General features: G+C 58.1%; 2 protein-coding genes across 2 annotated transcripts in view; one reads left to right on the forward strand and one right to left on the reverse strand.

Annotated features, from left to right (window-relative positions):
• The window catches only part of LOC140901918 (red-sensitive opsin-like), a 4,521-nt gene extending 4,070 nt beyond the window's left edge, over positions 1–451 (reverse strand). The window contains exon 1 of the mRNA XM_078850111.1: positions 392–451. Coding sequence (XP_078706237.1) covers positions 392–451 — 60 coding nt within the window. The remainder of the gene's footprint in view (positions 1–391) is intronic.
• Positions 26–12,669, forward strand: part of ATP2B3 (ATPase plasma membrane Ca2+ transporting 3) — a 32,701-nt gene continuing 20,057 nt past the window's right edge. Inside the window, exons 1-4 of the mRNA XM_078850342.1 lie at positions 26–65; positions 6,440–6,481; positions 6,909–7,073; positions 8,008–8,222. Coding sequence (XP_078706468.1) covers positions 6,935–7,073; positions 8,008–8,222 — 354 coding nt within the window. The 5' untranslated portion in view covers positions 26–65; positions 6,440–6,481; positions 6,909–6,934. The remainder of the gene's footprint in view (positions 66–6,439; positions 6,482–6,908; positions 7,074–8,007; positions 8,223–12,669) is intronic.

The raw sequence follows: 12,669 nt of genomic DNA on the forward strand, positions 1-12,669 counted from the left end.
CGCGCTATCTCAGAGTACCCTGCTGGGAGCCAGTGGGGAGGAAGAGGAGAAGAAGGATAAGAAAGGTGAGGGGCCTCTTTGGTCTTCCTTCGGCTCGTTCCTGGTGTCCATGGTCGTGTCCTCCTCCTGAGCTGGTTCCACCAGGTCCCGTCTTTCCGTGGCCAAGGTCTCCGCCACGTCATGCCTTAAGCAGGCTCCAGCAGCTCCTGAAGGCACCTCGTGGTGTGAGGACTCACGGCTGCTCATGGAGACTGGTCGCCATCGTCTGTTGACATTTGAGTCTTCACCATCCCACAGTGACTCTGTGAGTTTGGTGTGGCCAGCACTGGGTCCATGTTGACTCAAAGCCTTTTTCCTTGGGCAGCCCCGTTCCCTCAGCTCCAGCCCGCACTGGGTCAGTCTCAAGCCATTTCGACTCGATGGCGCTGGCCTTAGACTCACCGGGTTTCATTGTCCCGTTCAAGGTGACGCTTCTGGAGGCCCTGGCAGCAGTTAAATCCACAGTCCTAGCAATAGACTCCAACCCACCCGCAAACTCTGCCCTGCACCCTCCCTAAACAACCCGCTGCCAGGAAAAGCTCTGCCCATCTGACCCCCGCAAGGATCAGGCGGTGAAGAGCTCTGACACAACACCCGTCCGTATTGACACACCCCCATGTATTGACCCCCGTCAGCTCGTATTGACCATGCCAGTCCCTGACTGACTCGTCCCCATCGTATGTTGTCACGGGGTCCCCGGCCGATGCTCTGACCTGCTCCCCACGAAGCTGGGCAGGATTCTGGGGGAGTCTCCTCTCGGGGAGCAGCCTGTCTGCAGGACACCACAGCTCCCCCGGCTTCCCCCTTCCTGGGTCTGACCCGGAGCCTCCAGCCTCCTCTGCCCCTCCGTGCACTTCCCACAGCCAGTCTGCCCAGGCGGGGTCCTGGGGGGCCGGAGGGTCCTGCCCCCCAACTCCACAGCCAGACGGGACTCTCAGCCAGCGGGGAAACAGAAGGTTTATTAGACGACAGGAACAGGGTCTAACACAGAGCTTGTAGGTGCAGAGAACAGGACCCCTCAGCCGGGTCCATTTTGGGGGCAGTGAGCAGACAACCACGTCTGCCCTTCACTCCATGTCCCAGCCAGCCCCAAACTGAAACTCCCTCCAGCCCCCCTGCTCTGGGCTTTGTCCCTTTCCCGGGCCAGGAGGGCACCGGATCCCTTTGTTCTCCAGCCCTTTAGCTCTCACCTGGCAGGGGGAAGGGCCCAGGCCATCAGTGGCCAGGAGACAGAGTGTCGCCATTTATGGACCGGTTTCAGAGGAACAGCCGTGTTAGTCTGTATTCGCAAAAAGAAAAGGAGGACTTGTGGCACCTTAGAGACTAACCAATTTATTTGAGCATGAGCTTTCGTGAGCTACAGCTCACTTCATCAGATGTTTACCGTGGAAACTGCAGCAGACTTTATATACACACAGAGAATAATGAAACAATACCTCCTCCCACCCCACTGTCCTGCTGGTAATAGCTTATCTAAAGTGATCATCAGGTGGGCCATTTCCAGCACAAATCCAGGTTTTCTCACCCTCCCACCCCCCCACACAAATTCACTCTCCTGCTGGTGCTAGCCCATCCAAAGTGACAACTCTTTACATAATCAAGTCGGGCTATTTCCTGCATAGATCAAGGTTTCTCACATCTCCCCCACCCCCATACACACACAAACTCACTCTCCTGCTGGTATAGCTCATCTAAACTGACCATTCTCCAGGTTTAAATCCAAGTTAAACCAGAACATCGGGGGGGGGGGGGTAGGAAAAAAACAAGAGGAAACAGGCTACCTTGCATAATGACTTAGCCACTTCCCAGTCTCTATTTAAGCCTCAAAGAAACTGCGGAATCACCTGATCAAGATCCTCTACAGCAAACAGGGAAAGATTAAGAATGAGCTCTCAAAAATGGATACTCTCATAAAGAACCAACCTTCCACACAAACTTCCTCGTGGCTGGATTTTACTAAAACTAGACAAGCCATTTACAAACGCACACTTTGCTTCTCTACAAAAGAAAAAGACACTAAACTTTCTAAACTACTACATGCTACAAGGGGCCACAGCAATGGTTCCCTCACCCCACCTAGCAATATTGTTAACCTATCCAACTATACTCTCAGCCCAGCAGAAGCAGCTGTTCTATCTCGGGGCCTCTCCTTCTGCCCCTCCACCCCCCCACGAACATGATACAGTTCTGTGGTGACCTAGAATCCTATTTTCGACGTCTCCGTCTCAAGGAATATTTCCAAAATACCTCTGAACAACATACTAATCCACAGAGGTCTCCCTGCCAACACTACAGAAAGAGGGATTCTAGATGGACTCCTCCTGAAGGTCGAAACAGCAGACTGGACTTCTACATAGAGTGCTTCCGCCGACGTGCACGGGCTGAAATTGTGGAAAAGCAGCATCACTTGCCCCATAACCTCAGCCGTGCAGAACACAGGGCCATCCACAGCCTCAGAAACAACTCTGACATCATAATCAAAAAGGCTGACAAAGGAGGTGCTGTTGTCATCATGAATAGGTCGGAATATGAACAAGAGGCTGCTCGGCAGCTCTCCAACACGAGTTTCTACAAGCCATTACCCTATGATCCCACTGAGAGTTACCAAAAGCAACTACAGCATTTGCTCAAGAAACTTCCTGAAAAAGCACAAGATCAAATCCGCACAGACACACCCCCTGGAACCCCGACCTGGGATATTCTATCTACTACCCAAGATCCATAAACCTGGAAATCCTGGGCGCCCCATCATCTCAGGCATTGGCACCCTGACAGCAGGATTGTCTGGCTATGTAGACTCCCTCCTCAGGCCCTACGCTACCCAGCACTCCCAGCTACCTTCGAGACACCACTGACTTCCTGAGGAAACTTCAATCCATCGGTGATCTTCCTGATAACACCATCCTGGCTACTATGGATGTAGAAGCTCTCTACACCAACATTCCACACAAAGATGGACTACAAGCCATCAGGAACAGTATCCCCGATAATGTCACGTCTAACCTGGTGGCTGAACTTTGTGACTTTGTCCTTACCCATAACTATTTTACATTTGGGGACAATGTATACCTTCAGATCAGCGGCACTGCTATGGGTACCCGCATGGCCCCACAGTATGCCAACATTTTTATGGCTGATTTAGAACAACGCTTCCTCAACTCTCGTCCCCTAAAGCCCCTACTCTACTTGCGCTATATTGATGACATCTTCATCATCTGGACCCATGGAAAAGAAGCCCTTGAGGAATTCCACCATGATTTCAACAATTTCCATCCCACCACCAACCTCAGCCTGGTCCAGTCCACACAAGAGATCCACTTCCTGGACACTACAGTGCTAATAAACAATGGCCACATAAACACCACCCTATACCGTAAACCTACTGACCGCTATTCCTACCTGCATGCCTCCAGCTTTCACCCTGACCACACCACACGATCCATCGTCTACAGCCAAGCTCTGCGATACAACCGCATTTGCTCCAACCCCTCAGACAGAGACAAACACCTACAAGATCTCTGTCAAGCTTCTTACAACTACAATACCCACCTGCAGAAGTAAAGAAAACAGATTGATAGAGCCAGAAGAGTTCCCAGAAGTTACCTACTACAGGACAGACCTAACAAAGAAAATAACAGAACGCCACTAGCCGTCACCTTCAGCCCCCAGCTAAAACCCCTCCAACGCGTTATTAAGGATCTACAACCTATCCTAAAGGATGACCCAACACTCTCACAAAATCTTGGGAGACAGGCCAGTCCTTGCCTACAGACAGCCCCGCAACCTGAAGCAAATACTCACCAACAACCACATACCACTCAACAGAACCACTAACCCAGGAACTTATCCTTGCAACAAAGCCCGTTGCCAATTGTGCCCACATATCTATTCAGGGGACACCATCACAGGGCCTAATAACATCAGCCACACTATCAGAGGCTCGTTCACCTGCACATCCACCAATGTGATATATGCCATCATGTGCCAGCAATGCCCCCTCTGCCATGTACATTGGTCAAACTGGACAGTCTCTACGTAAAAGAATAAATGGACACAAATCAGATGTCAAGAATTATAACATTCATAAACCAGTCGGAGAACACTTCAATCTCTCTGGTCACGCAATCACAGACATGAAGGTCGCTATCTTAAAACAAAAAAACTTCAAATCCAGACTCCAGCGAGAAACTGCTGAATTGGAATTCATTTGCAAATTGGATACTATTAATTTAGGCTTAAATAGAGACTGGGAGTGGCTAAGTCATTATGCAAGGTAGCCTGTTTCCTCTTGTTTTTTCCTCCCCCCCCCCCCCCAGATGTTCTGTTTAACTTGGATTTAAACCTGGAGAATGGTCAGTTTAGATGAGCTATTACCAGCAGGAGAGTGAGTTTGTGTGTGTATGGGGGTGGGGGGGATGTGAGAAAACCTTGATCTATGCAGGAAATAGCCCGACTTGATTATGTAAAGAGTTGTCACTTTGGATGGGCTAGCACCAGCAGGAGAGTGAATTTGTGTGGGGGGGTGGAGGGTGAGAAAACCTGGATTTGTGCTGGAAATGGCCCACCTGTTGATCACTTTAGATAAGCTATTACCAGCAGGAGAGTGGGGTGGGAGGAGGTATTGTTTCATGATTTCTGTGTGTATATAAAGTCTGCTGCAGTTTCCACGGTAAACATCCGATGAAGTGAGCTGTAGCTCACGAAAGCTCATGCTCAAATAAATTGGTTAGTCTCTAAGGTGCCACAAGTACTCATTTATGGACCCTGGCCCCTTTGCTCTGCAACAATCACACCCCCTTATTCCACCCCTAGAGACTTAAGAAATGCCTAGGGGAAACTGCGGCACCTCTACAGTATTCAGAGGGAACATTAAGAACTGTCCCGCTTCGTCAAGCTAAGTGACTCGCTGTCCATTTCCCTTGACTTGGCATTCTCGGGACTCAACTCAGCCTTCCCTGTTGACTGGTCACTATCTCCTTTGACTCCAGTTCATGTCCATGCCAAATACCGTCCTATGTGGACTGCCTGGCGTTGACTCAATAGATTCTTCTAGTGACCCGCTGTCCTCCTAGGTCATCTCAGTGCAGTTGTATCTAATCGGCCTTCTCTGCATCCGACTCCGTGTTGCCTTCTGTTGGCTGGAGATCCGGTGAGGTCACCCCAGGGTTCCAACCAGAGAATTCACATGGAAATGGAGCCCTGAGGCCATGGCAGGCAGGGCGTGACTCCAGTTTGACCCTGGAGTAGCTGAGATCGGAATCTGGTCCTGCCTCCATTGCAATCAGGGGTGACTCCAGATTGACCCTGGGGGAGCTAAAATCAGAATCCAGCCAGCTCCCATTGCAATCTGGCATATTCTGAATTCTGTGTTTTAGTTGAGTGCAGTATAATGGTTGGGCTGGGGTGAGGGGGCTGGGAGCCAGGACTCCTGGGTTCTCTCCTGGCTCTGGGAGGGGAGTGGGGGTCGAGTGGTTACAGTGATATAACATGGTGCTCTCCCGGAGCCCTCGTTTGGAAGGATGGGGCCTGCTGCGGTAAATACCAGCCTGGAGAGGAGCTGCAGACAGGTCTCCCTGGTGCAGCGATGATCCCGTCGTCGGGCTGCCAAGCCAGGCAGGTCCCCTCATTCTCTCTGCCTTTGAAAAGCCCAAGAGCAGTTGCCGAGAGCAGAGGCACCCCTTTGTGTGTGAATCCTTGCCCCTGGGGTGCTTCGGCACGGTGGAAATCACACTCAGGTTTCCGGTGCTCTTTGCTGGAAGAGAGCAGCCTTTTAACGCCCCTGAGTGCAGTGGGGCAGGGCAGGTTCTGAGCTCAGCTCCCCTGGGGCCAACCCGAAGTCACTCCTGATTGCAATGGGGGCAGGGCTGGGTGCTGAGCTCAGTCCCCTGGTGTCACCCCTCATTGCAATGGGGGCAGGGTTGGGTTCTGATTTCAGCTTCCGTGGAGTCAATCCAGAGTCACTCCTGATTGCAATGGGGTCAAACCCCTAACGCCCTCTGTCACTCCTGCACCATTGCTAAACCGGCAGGCAAGCCCCTCTTTCCTGAGGTCTTAGTGACTCAGTGTCGGTCTCTCTCCCCACGCGTGGGCCCCCACAGACCCTCCCACTTCCCTTGGGCCCCAATCTCTCCCCCTGCCCCCAAATCTGCATCCTCCCCCTTTCACCCCTGCCCCCACCCCAGAGCGCAGAGCGACTGAGGATGGGACGTGCATGGCTGGACCGCGGAGAGTGGGAGTCCATCATGGGGGTGTCACCCCGGGCGCACAGCCGGGAGCCCCCTCCCAGCCCTCCCCCAGCGCCGACCCCTGCCAGCGTCTCTGGTGCTCCCTCGTCTGTGTTGTCCCGTCCGTCTGTCTGGGCTCAAGTGTCCTGTCTCTGCCGTCCCTTCTTCTGTTGTAGGGAAGCCCCAGGACGGTGTGGTGGAGAATATTCAGAACAAAGGTAACGGGCCGGGGGATCCAGGCCCAGCTGGGGTCTCGGGGGGTGGGGAGGACTTGAGCTGGGATGCTCTGGTGGTTAGAGCAGGGGGGGCTGGGAGCCAGGACTCCTGGGTTCTCTCCAGTGCTGGGAGGGGAGTGGGGGCTGGTGGTTAGAGCAGGGGGGGCTGGGAGCCAGGACTCCTGGGTTCTCTCCCAGTGCTGGGAGGGGAGTGGGGGCTGGTGGTTAGAGCAGGGGGGGCTGGGAGCCAGGACTCCTGGGTTCTCTCCCAGTGCTGGGAGGGGAGTGGGGGCTGGTGGTTAGAGCAGGGGGGGGCTGGGATCCAGGACTCCTGGGTTCTCACCCCAGCTCTGGGTGGGGCTGTGGCGACTCCCTCTCCCACCCCGCTTTGGTGGGGCATTGACCCACTTCCCTCCCTCTCTCGGCACAGCCAAGAAGCAGGACGGGGCAGTGGCGATGGAGATGCAGCCGCTGAAGAGCGCCGAGGGTGGCGAGATGGAGGATCGGGAGAAGAAGAAAACCAGTGTGTCCAAGAAAGAGAAATCCGTGCTGCAGGGCAAGCTCACCAAGCTGGCTGTGCAGATTGGGAAAGCAGGTGTGGGTCCCGTCCGTGCTCGGGGCGCGGCTCCCACCCGGCCCCAGGGCGGGACTGGCTGGCTCAGGGGGGCAGGGAATGGGGCAGGGGCCTGTTCCCTCTAGGGGGCGCCGGCTCCCACCCATCCCCGGGGCGGGACTGGCTGGCTCAGGGGGGCGGGGAATGGGGCAGGGGCCTGTTCCCTCTGGGGGGTGCCGGCTCCCACCCGGCCCCAGGGCGGGGACTGGCTGCCTCAGGGGGGCGGGGAATGGGGCAGGGGCCTGTTCCCTCTAGGGGGTGCCAGCTCCCACCCGGCCCCAGAGCGGGGACTGGCTGGCTCGGGGGGGCGGGGAATGGGGCAGGGGCCTGTTCCCTCTGGGGGGTGCCGGCTCCCACCCATCCCCGGGGCGGGACTGGCTGGCTCAGGGGGGCGGGGAATGGGGCAGGGGCCTGTTCCCTCTAGGGGGCGCCGGCTCCCACCCATCCCCGGGGCGGGACTGGCTGGCTCGGGGGGGCGGGGAATGGGGCAGGGGCCTGTTCCCTCTAGGGGGCGCCGGCTCCCACCCGGCCCCAGGGCGGGGACTGGCTGGCTCCAGAGGGCGGGGAATGGGGCAGGGGCCTGTTCCCTCTAGGGGGTGCCGGCTCCCACCCAGCCCCAGGGCGGGACTGGCTGGCTCGGGGGGGCGGGGAATGGGGCAGGGGCCTGTTCCCTCTAGGGGGCGCCGGCTCCCACCCGGCCCCAGGGCGGGACTGGCTGGCTCCGGAGGGCGGGGAATGGGGCAGGGGCCTGTTCCCTCTAGGGGGCGCCGGCTCCCACCCGGCCCCAGGGCGGGGACTGGCTGGCTCGGGGGGGCGGGGAATGGGGCAGGGGCCTGTTCCCTCTAGGGGGCGCCAGCTGTGATCGGGGGCTGGACCCTCTCCCGCCACTAACCCCTCTCCCCCAACCCCCGGGCAGGTCTGGTGATGTCGGCCATCACCGTGATCATCCTGGTGCTGTACTTCGTGATCCAGACCTTCGTGTTGGACGGGCGGGTCTGGCTGGCCGAGTGCACCCCCGTCTATGTCCAGTACTTCGTCAAGTTCTTCATCATCGGCGTCACCGTGCTGGTGGTGGCCGTGCCCGAGGGGCTGCCCCTGGCTGTCACCATCTCCCTGGCCTACTCCGTCAAGGTGAGGGGGCGGCGGGCCGTGGCGCGGCCTTGTGGGCTTCTGTCTGTACACCTGGGACTGCTGCCGTGTTGGGGGGCGCCCACGGACGGATTGGTGCCACCACGTTCGCTTGGGTCCATCCACACAAGGGCGCCGCCATGTCGGCTTGTGTTCGTCCGTCCGTCCGTCCAACCCTCCCTGGGCGCCGCCATGTCGGCTTGCGTTCGTCCGTCTGTCCGTCCGTCCAACCCTCCCTGGGCACCGCCATGTTGGCTTGTGTTCATCCGTCCGTCCGTCCAACCCTCCCTGGGCGCCGCCATGTTGGCTTGTGTTCATCCGTCCGTCCGTCCAACCCTCCCTGGGAGCTGCCATGTTGGCTTGTGTTCATCCGTCCGTCCGTCCAACCCTCCCTGGGCGCCGCCATGTTGGCTTGTGTTCATCCGTCCGTCCGTCCAACCCTCCTGGGTTCCACTATGTTGGCTTGTGTCCATGTGTGGATGAGCACCATCTTGGATTATACCCTTGAACACATGGGTGCTGCCATGTTGGCTTGTGCCCAATGACCCATGGGTGCTGCCTGTCACGGAGTGTGGGGGAGTCCAGGTCCTGCACCCCTCTTCCTGGGATCCACTGAGACTCTCCGCCAGCCAGTAACACAGAAGGTTTATTGGACAACAGGAACACAGTCCACAACAGAGCTTGTGGGTACCCCCAGGACCCCTCAATCACGTCCTTCTGGGGGAGCAGGGAGCTTAGACCCCAGCCCTGGGGTTCCCTGTGTTCCTCCACCCAGCCCCAAACTGAAACGAAACCCCCCCAACAGGTTCCCTGCTGCAGCCTCCGTCCACATTCCTGGCCGAGGTGTCACCTCCCCCTCCTGGCTCAGGTGACAGGCTCTCAGGTCTCCCATCCCCTGGGCACATCCCCAGGTCAACACTCCCCCCCCCCCCCCGCGGCGTCCCATCTCTCCCCCCTTCGAGACTGAACTGAGCGGGGTCACGCTGACCAGTGACCTGGGGAAGTTCGGGGCCCCCTCTCCGGGACAGCGCATCCGCTATCAGGTTGGCACTTCCCTTCACGTGGACCACGTCCATGTCGTAATCCTGCAGGAGCAGGCTCCACCTCAGGAGTTTGGCGTTGGCTCCTTTCATCTGGTGCAGCCAGGTCAGGGGAGAGTGGTCGGTGTAGACGGTGAAGTGTCGCCCGAAGAGATGGGGCTCTAGTTTCTTGAGGGCCCACACCATGGCCAGGCACTCCTTCTCGATGGCCGCGTAGTGTTGCTCCCGGGGTAGCAACTTCTTGCTCAGGTACACGATGGGGTGTCTCTCCCCCTTTTCATCCTCCTGCATTAACACCGCCCCCAGTCCCGTGTCTGAGGCGTCGGTGAACACCACAAAGGGCTTGTCAAAGTCTGGGTTTGCCAGAACTGGGCCACTGACCAGAGCCTTCTTCAGCGCCCGGAAAGCCACCTGGCACTGCTCGGTCCAGACCACCTTGTCTGGCTTCCCCTTCTTGCATAGCTCAGTGATGGGGGTGGCTATGGCGCTAAAGTGGGGCACAAATCTTCGGTAGTATCCTGCCATCCCAATAAAGGCTTGGACCTGCTTTTTGGTGTGGGGAGCGGGCCAGTCTCTGATCACCTCCACCTTGGCTGGTTCCGGCTTTAGGCGGCCGCTCCCCACCCGATGGCCCAGGTAAGATACTTCCGCCATCCCCACCTTGCACTTCTCCGCTTTTACAGTCAGCCCAGCCCCCTGGAGTCGGTCCAGCACTTGTCTAACCTGGGACATGTGGTCCTCCCAGGTCTGGCTAAAGACACAGATGTCATCAATATACGCCACGGCAAAACTCTCCATCCCCCTCAGGAGCTGGTCCACTAGGCGCTGGAAGGTGGCCGGCGCTCCCTTGAGGCCGAAAGGCAGGGTCAGGAACTCATAGAGCCCCAGAGGGGTGATAAAGGCCGATTTCAGCCGGGCCTCTGCATCCAGCGGCACTTGCCAGTAGCCCTTTGTAAGGTCCATGGTGGTGAGGTACCGAGCTCCTCCCAGCTTGTCTAGGAGCTCGTCCGGCCTGGGCATGGGGTAGGCATCAGATACAGTGATGGCATTGAGCTTCCGATAGTCCACACAGAACCGGACCGACCCGTCCTTTTTGGGGACCAGCACCACCGGCGAGGCCCAAGGGCTGGCCGATGGCTGGATCACCCCCAAAGCCAGCATGTCCCGGACCTCTCTTTCCAGGTCCTGAGCAGTTTTCCCTGTGACTCGGAAGGGGGAGCATCTTATCGGCGGGTGTGACCCTTTCTGCACCCGGTGGACAGTCAGATTAGTGCGTCCAGGCTGGTTGGAAAACAGCTGTCGGTACGGATGCAGCACCTCCCTGACCTCAGCTTGCTGGGCAGGGGTTAGCTGATCCGAGAGGGGAATTGTTTCCAGGGGGGAACCAGCTCTGGTCCCAGGGAATAGATCTACTAAAGGGTCATCTCCCTGCTCTTCCCACTGTCCACACACGGCCAACACCACATTCCCCCTGGCATAATATGGCTTCATCATATTCACATGGTACACCCGGCGGTGGTGCGCCCGGTTTGACAGCTCCTCCACAGAGTTTACCTCATTGAGCTGCTTGACGACCTTGAAAGGGCCCTCCCAGGCGGCCTGTAGTTTGTTCTTTCTCACGGGGATGAGAACCATCACCTGATCCCCGGTGGCGTAGGCACGGGCCCGTGCCGTGCGGTCATACCAGACCTTCTGCTTCCTCTGGGTTCGGGCCAGATTCTCCCTGGCCAGGCCCATGAGTTCAGCCAGTCTCTCTCGGAAGATCAGGACATACTCCACCACTGACTCTCCATCGGGAGTGGCCTTCCCCTCCCACTCGTCTCTCATCAGGTCCAGGGGGCCCCTCACCCTCCTTCCATATAACAGTTTGAAGGCGAAAATCCGGTAGACTCCTGGGGCACCTCCCTGTACGCGAACAGCAGGTGAGGCAAGTACTTGTCCCAATCCTGCGGGTGCTGGTGCATAAAGGTTTTCAGCATCATCTTTAGCGTCCCATTGAACCTCTCCACCAGCCCATTGGACTGGGGGTGATACGCTGAGGCCCAGTCGTGCTGGACCCCACATTTCTCCCACAAGCACCGGAGCAGGGCCGACATGAAGTTGGAGCCTTGGTCTGTCAAGACTTCCTTGGGGAACCCCACTCGGCTGAAAATGGTCAGGAGCGCGTCGGCCACGGTGTCTGCTTCAATGGAAGCTAAGGGCACTGCCTCGGGGTAGCGGGTGGCAAAATCTACCACCACCAGAATGTATTTCTTCCCCGACCGGGTCGTCTTGCTGAGAGGCCCCACGATGTCCATGGCCACCTTCTGGAAAGGCTCCTCGATGATGGGCAAAGGTCTCAAAGCCACTTTCCCCTTGTCCCGGGCCTTCCCCACCCTCTGACAGGGGTCGCAGGATCGGCAATACTGCCGGACCGTGGTAAAGACCCCGGGCCAGTAAAAGTTCTGTAGCAACCTCTGCCGGGTGCGCCGGATTCCCTGGTGCCCTGCGAGGGGGATGTCGTGGGCCAGGTACAGGAGCCTGCGGCGATACTTCTGGGGGACCCCCAGCTGCCTCCTGATCCCACAGGACTCCACTTCCCTTGTGGGAGCCCATTCTCGGTACAGGAACCCCTTCTCCCACAGGAACCTCTCCTGGCAGCCTCTCCTCATGGTCCGTACCACCCTGAGGTCGGCCAGGTCCCTGAGCTTCCGCAAGGAGGGATCTTTCCTCAACTCGGCCTGGAACTCAGCAGCTGGGGCAGGGACGGGGCCCGGTTCCCTCTCGCTGGCCAGGTCTGAGGCCTCCGCCTCTCTGAGCCGTGCCCCTCGGCCCTCCCTCCCCACCAGGGTAGGGTCCTGCGCCTCCGGTGTGATACCCTCCCCGAGGTCAGGGCGCAGTGCCCCTCGCCGGCTCTGGCTACGTGTCACAACCAGGGCGGCCTGGGGCTTGCTTGGCCAATCCTCTAGGTCTCCCCCCATCAAAACCTCGGTGGGCAAATGGTGGTGTACCCCCACATCCTTGGGGCCCTCCTTGGCCCCCCATTTCAGGTGTACCCTTGCCACGGGCACCTTAAATGGGGTCCCACCCACCCCTGTCAGGGTCAGGTAGGTGTTGGGCACCACCCGATCTGGGGCCACCACCACCTCCGCGCCCGTATCCCAGTATCCATTGACCTTCCTCCCATCCACCTCCAGGGGAACAAGGCACTCTCTCCGGAGGAACAGCCCCGCGCCCACCCTGTAAACCGAGCACCCTGAGTCCAGAGCCTCCAGCCCTCTGGCGGGGCTGGCCTGGGGTACTCTTCCCTCCTGAGCAGGTGGTAAACTGGTAGGCCCCCTTGCCTGGGTCGTCTGCCCCTCGTCCAGCTGGGTCCCTACCCAGCTAACCCTGGGTAGGTTGGGTCTGCTCAGTCTGTCCCTGACGCCATG

Source organism: Lepidochelys kempii, chromosome 23 (assembly GCF_965140285.1).
Source record: "Lepidochelys kempii isolate rLepKem1 chromosome 23, rLepKem1.hap1, whole genome shotgun sequence".
Classification (NCBI taxonomy): domain Eukaryota; kingdom Metazoa; phylum Chordata; order Testudines; family Cheloniidae; genus Lepidochelys; species Lepidochelys kempii.